Raw genomic sequence first — 6738 nt, 5'->3', positions numbered from 1 at the left:
TAGGTGTCTTTAGGGATTTGCCAAGCCTAATTAAAGAGCCAGACCCAAAAAAAGTAAAAACAATTATTAGTATCCTTCCTAGCAGATTTGGTAATCTAGCCTGATTTTTAGAGCACCCAATTAATCACATAAGATCTCGATACTCTTATATTCCACTGCCTCCACAATTGAGTGAACGTGGCAAATAATAAATACCTTTTATGGTTATAAACAAATTATTTACATCATTTTGTCTCTTAGAGTACCCGATTAATCTCATAAGCTATGCAATTACCATGGAAGAAGCTGAGTCTTATCGGTAGACCCAAGAAAGTTGATCGGTGGGACTTGATCCATGAAGTTATGACCCCGCTTGCGGCGATGTAATTTGGTATAGTCTAATTAAACAACTCAGTCAATCCTCCTTTAAAAAGTTGAGGGTGTTCTGAATCTTATTCGTAACGAGTGTTTTCCGTCTGGGATATGTACACCGGTAAGAAACGTCGTCGTTAACAGACGTACAAATAAAGAAAGAATTGTTTTGTCTCCCCATGTTATTCTATTCTTTATTAACCGAATGCCCGTTAACAAGATCCATATATAAAAGCTCAGATATTATATTGGTCAACTTTGTGAATTCTCAATCGGGTAAATGAACCCTAATGTAATCTGGATGTGCGAGATCCAAAACAAGATCTCTTCCCTTTTAGAGAACCCTAATGTAATCTCATGTCATCTCTTGCTAGGCTGCTAACACCAACTTTGCCGAGGAACGGTATGACCACACAAATCAAACTTGCCCACTCCTTTCCACGAACCTAAAATCGGCACAAACCCTAACCTTTTCAAGAGAAGAAGATGCAGCACCCTCCCTTGATTTTGTCAAAGGAAAAGCGAACAGACCTACTTGCTCTACTTTTGCTATATAGTATACCAACCATCAGCAGCCCCATCTCTAGCAGCTGCCGTGCCGTCGATGGCCGGGATCGTCCGTCAGGTCTCTATCTCGTGCCAAAGAGAAGATGATGGGAGGGGGGCTTTCTTGCGAAATGGGTAATTACTTGAAAATTGGATTCTAATTTTTGTTGCGCCCCACCAATAGATACCTTTCTTGTCGACTTTTGTACAATCATCAATCCATGGACATTATGTTATGTTGTGGTGCTTTTTTTAATTATTATCATTATTTAATCGAGCGATGAAGCAAAAGAATCCACCAAGATTCCATCCCTTCCGCATCAATGCTCCTACTCCAACTTGCATTTCAAACCCCCTTCTAGGTTTCATGATTTGATCACTACGGTTTCTAAATAGTGTCAACTTTGTATCTTATCTTATAATATTCGTCTATGTGGGCGACAGATTCGTGATTATCACGCAAGGTGGTACCATGATTTCAAATCTAAGTAAGGAGTAAAAATCGGCTCAAGATTACCCATTTTGTATCACGCGAAAAATGGGAGGAAAAAAGTCTTGAGCAATGTCGGAAATACCATATCTTTACTAAATATCTTTAATAGTAGATGATTGACATCATATATGCATGCCGTATTTTGATTAGTAACTTAAATAATGAATTGTCGCACTGTCTAGTCGATAAAGTTAAGTCTGCCTTTTCTATACATATTAGCAAATTGTGCAAGAATCTAGCTCGAGAAGGGAATCGTATATTATAACCAAAACTAGAGCAAATATCCGTTGATAGATTGTGTTGCAAAAGATATACATGCCGGTCCATATACAAAGCCACAACATCGACCATGACCTAATTTCACTTGTACTATGAAAGAAACGCTGATAGTTGAACCTACCCAATTGAATAGTTTCTACCAACTAGTCCAATCTTCTGGAAAGGATCGCCACCTTCAAATTGACCAGTACGTGAGGAAACATGTAGTGGGAAATTTCTGTTGATGTTGCATATGAATCAGCTTCCAATTTGAATTTTATTTGCCAAACGATTATGTAGTATTCACGATCACTGGCATCGACCAGTCATTCTCTTCTTATCAAATTAGTCATCATCTTTAATCATAACTTGCTGCTGCTCCTGCTATCTTCTTTTTCTTTCTTGGATGTGTCCAGCATATACATAAATGGTTCCTGTAATTTAAGCTTTATCTACTTCGTAATGTGTCGCTATAGGAGTTAGTCTTGTCCATTAATACGATATGCGTAAAATCTCAGACTAACCTCACTAGGAAGAGGAATTGATATTTGTTGGAGATGTCTGTTCAGTTTACATAGAAAATTTAATAGCCATCTTTTCAATTCATGCGCAGAAAATTTAATTGTCGTCTCTTCAGTTCAAGTGCAGCAGCTTTAATAGATGTCTTTTCAATTCACGCGAATATGATTCTCTGTCTTAAAGAAGACATGTCTCTTTAGTTCTTGTGATTTTGTGCTTTAGGAGTGCCGATTTCTAAAAGTGTTTGACATAATTCTGATTGTATAATGCTAAATACAAACGAGTTTGAGGGAGGCATAGTGCGCAAATATGCATATTACCATTGTAAGGAACTAATTGCCTTAAGGAAATTCAATAATCCATGTATCACCTCATGTTTAATTCTTTTCATTTTCTATCAAAAAAAATTCTTTTCCGTTTTTATAGTTTCTAGCAATTTATATTTGGTTTGTAATTCAGTTATCTTTATTTATTGAGATTATTTAAACATTGCTTAGTCGTTTTTAAATTTGTTATCGCTTTCTTAGAGCAATTATCTTTGTTTATATTTTCTAGTTACAACAAATAGTATTGCATGAAATTTACAACAATATTTTATTGATTTATTTTATCTACTCATCGATCCGAGTATCAGTGATTGCGACTCCTCAGTCCTAACCCTGAACAAGCGACTCCGTAGCTAGAAATTCAACTCAAGATGATGAGCTTGAAGGAACAATTTTGAAAACGATGGTTAGGGGACATTTTTAGGAGGGACATCTCGGATACTCACCTCTAATCGTTCCCATAGGCAGAAAAAGAAATAATAATAACTTGGTCCTATTGTAACGGGTTGTTCAAAAGGATCTCCCGCTCTTCCATCAAATATTATGATTTTTCCCGTAGATTCGTCGTTTGCTAACTAACTTCGTATAATTTAGAAAACACCAATTTGGATAAATGCATTCACAATAACTAGGGTGGATATCTCGTATTCGAAAATTAAGTTATTCGGATCTTGTATAGGCCTTTATGGCCCTAAAGTAAGAAATCCCGCGTTTTTTTTTTTTTGCCAGTTCAAGATATAGATGAATTTAATCGACCAAATGCATGACTTCAGATGAAATTTCATATAAGATGCTTTGCCTCTGCCTCTTGTATTGGACATTCTTGGTCTTTCCCCAAGGATACTTTGCTTGGGAGCCACAAAATATCAAGCAGACAAGAAATACTTTACCCCCTCAACCAAACCCATCATTGCATAGAACTCCATACACAAGTAATTCCATACATACATCTTTAAAAAAACAAGAAAGTTAAGGACAAATAACAAACGAAGAACAACCCCCATCCCCGATAAATAATCCCCACGCACACTCCTCCCTTCGTCCTCCTCCTCCTCCTGGAGTGCACTGGAAGCCAACAACCAACCATTCTCTGTGTGTGTGTGTGTGTGTGTGTGTAAGCTTGAGAGGGAAAGGTCCCAGTCTCACCATCAATGGCGTAAGGCAGGAACAAAATCCTTGCGTGCGCGAAACCATCGAAAGGGAAGCCTTGTTGTTTTTGTTAAGTGGGTCTCTTTCTTTATCAGTCGTCTTGAAGGAAGCAGCACTTGGAACAGTTCACTCGCAGGAGAGTGTTTCGGAGGGCAGGGGAGAGCCGGAGAAAAAGCACCACGACGGCGTGTTTGTGTATGAGGAAGGAGGGAGGAGGGCGAGGCGAGAGCGACGGGATCGAGAGGAGCCGCAATCCTGGGAAAGCACGGGGAGTCTCTGGGCGGAGGAGGAATCTTCGACTGCATCCATGAGATCACGACGGCCCTCGCGTTCGCCAACGCTAGGATGAGTGATTCCGCATACCGAGTCGACACCACCCCCCGCCTCGCCCAATGGAGGATCGAAAACCTCGCTTCCTGCACCTACCGCAAGTCCGATTCTTTCAAGATCGGTCTCTGGAATTGGTGAGCCGGATTGACCCTGAGCTTCTCGCTTTCTTGAAATTTCTGCTTTTCCTTTTCTTTTCGGTGTCTTGAGGTTCTTGTTCTCTCTACCTAGAGGACACTCTGTTTCTTGTCTTGCACAGGGTCGATTCTGATTGTTTCAGATTATGGGTGATCGATGATTTGAATTTTTCCTGGACCCATACCGATAATTGGGTCAGTTTTCGTGTGAAAGTTACCATTTTCCGTCTGTGGGACAAGTTTTTTTGAGGTGAAAAACAGGGAAAAGTGAATGAGCCCTGCTTTGTCCTTCATGCTCTGCTCTGCAACTGCTCTGTCTCTGTTGCTAGGGTAGATATTTTACTTACTCAGATTGTTCTGAAAAAGGAAGACGATGGAGTTCTGACTTTTCTCTTTTGGGATCGAAGGCATTTGTCTGTGGAGAAGAACCGGATTTTGTATGTTAAATTGTACCCGGAGATTTCGGCCGTGACGAGAGATAATCCCCCGATTGCATCTTTCATCGCTCGCGTGGTTTGTTCGGCCGGCGGTCGCAAGACTTTGATACACCCTGGTATTTCTTGATCTCATCTCCGATTTAATCGCCGTGTCGATTCTCGAGCTTTGATTTGTCGAATTCGAAAATGTGTGTAAAAAGAAATTGGCATTTGTGTCACAAGTTCCCTCTGTCAATCGGAATCCGAACACCTCATATTCCAAAACATTGATGGGGCATTGGAACGTGAGCTCCTCGTTAATTGGAGTTCACCAAGTAATTCAGTTCCTCTGCTAATCTTCACAGATGCGTCAGTTCTTTAATGTGGATATGAGTAGGTATGGGTTGGTCGGGTTGCTATAGCTTAAAGGGATAAGAAATGAGCCCACCTAGAATCTCTCAGAGACCATCTTCCATTCTTTTAGCAACACTGTCCTTCCCATGTCCCTTGAATTGATTGCGGCAATTTATATTGTTTCGAGGAAACCTAGAAGTTTGGTTAGACCAAGTTTCACAAACACTCTACCTGGAACAAAGGGTATATGCTAGGAAACCCTTACGGTTTTCCATCTAACTGTGACAGTCTTGACAAGCCCTATGTTATGCTGATCTTGACTTTGGTTTCTATTCCCCTTCTGTGTTGTGTGTACAACTGCAGAAATAACAGATAAGCAGCTCAAGAATAACGACGATTTCATTTGGGCGATCGACGTCCCGCTAACCGGAAAGTTCATTATCGATGTCGAATTCCTCGATCTAAAGATCAAGTCTCCGGAGGTATATATATGCATCTGATATGAATGTTCTTGGCCTCATGTCATGAAAGTAAAAGAGGAACATTATTTATTCACTAAACGTTTGGCTTACTCGCGCTTGACCTCAACATCGTACAGAGCGTAGAACCTTGCTCCATTTGGGCTGAAGGATACACGCGGTCACTATCAAATCTGACGGCGCTTTCGACCCTCGGTCGAATGTTAAAGGAAGGCATCCACACGGATATCATCATCAATGCTTCCAACGGAACCATCGGGGCCCACCTCGCCGTGCTCTCCTCGAGATCCCCGGTCTTCCGCAGCATGTTCGCGCACGACCTGAAAGAGAAAGAACTGTCCACCATAAACATTTCCGACATGTCGATCGAGGCCTGCGAGGCTTTCCTTCATTACGTCTACGGCAATATCCAGCAAGGCGATTTTCTCGAGCACCGGCTCGCGCTCCTTCGGGCAGCCGATAAGTACGATGTAGCCGACTTGAGGGAGGCGTGCCACGAGAGTCTCTTGGAAGACATAGACTCGCAGAACGTCCTCGAGCGGCTTGAGAACGCGCATCTTTATCAGTTACACAAACTGAAGACCGGCTGCATGCTGTATCTTGTGAAGTTTGGTAAGATATTTGACATCCGAGATGATCTAAACGCCTTCATTCAATCCGCGGACAGGGACCTCGTGACGGAGATCTTTCAAGAGATTCTCAATGCGTGGAAGGGTTTCTGAGGATTCTACACAACAAGAGATGAAAGGGAAAACAAGAAGAAGAAAGCATAGCGTGCCGATCTATCTCGTTCATACTGTCCTAGTCCAGCAAAGCGGGCTTCTAATTGTAGTTCCTTAATACATTGCTCTATTGAAGGTCATTCTTTTGATTGTCCAGTTATACATAGATTGGTTGTGATTCAAGCTGATTGATATTTGTTAAGAGAACTGACCTTATTATGATGTATTGATAATTTATTCAAGTGTGAAAAGTTACGACATTTCGCTGTTTTATGTGTGATGTACATGGTCAATTAATTTCTCCCCGGCACAAAAAACTCGGCGCCCATGTATTCACGGCACGAGTCCGCACACTTGTCTCCGTGATTGCAAAAAATAAACTAAAAGAGGCATGTCAAAAATTAGACGAACAACATAGACCATAATTCTCCAGGCCTTCATCGCCGATCTGACCAGCACGAGTCTGCCAGCAATGACTTTTGTCGTTCGTTCTTCCAGCGGAATGTTGCCAATTGAAGGGACCCGCATGTTCAACAATCACGAGACTTTCAGGTAATAAAGCATAGGATGAATAAACGGGACCTACATTCTTTGATCCAATAATCGAGAGATGAGCAACAAGCTGAAATGGCAAGACTCTGATCTCATGCACTGACCTTAT

The 6738-nt window shown here is 41.3% G+C and overlaps 1 protein-coding gene across 1 annotated transcript; it reads left to right on the top strand.

The window, feature by feature from the left end:
- Window positions 1-3400: 3400 nt before the first annotated feature.
- On the top strand, window positions 3401-6337 carry LOC115661662 (BTB/POZ domain-containing protein At1g55760). The gene is made up of 4 exons (XM_030583892.2): window positions 3401-4106; window positions 4514-4659; window positions 5240-5358; window positions 5475-6337. The coding sequence occupies exons 1-4, from the start codon at window positions 3988-3990 to the stop codon at window positions 6075-6077; spliced, it is 987 nt and encodes a 328-aa protein (XP_030439752.1). The 5' UTR covers window positions 3401-3987; the 3' UTR covers window positions 6078-6337.
- Window positions 6338-6738: the final 401 nt, after the last annotated feature.

Source organism: Syzygium oleosum, unplaced genomic scaffold (genome assembly GCF_021117445.2).
Source record: "Syzygium oleosum isolate NSW1041296 unplaced genomic scaffold, Sole_v2.1 Sole_v2.22, whole genome shotgun sequence".
Lineage (NCBI taxonomy): Eukaryota > Viridiplantae > Streptophyta > Magnoliopsida > Myrtales > Myrtaceae > Syzygium > Syzygium oleosum.
The sequence above is the reverse complement of the archived record's forward strand: the minus strand, read 5'-3'. Positions and strand labels throughout refer to the sequence as shown.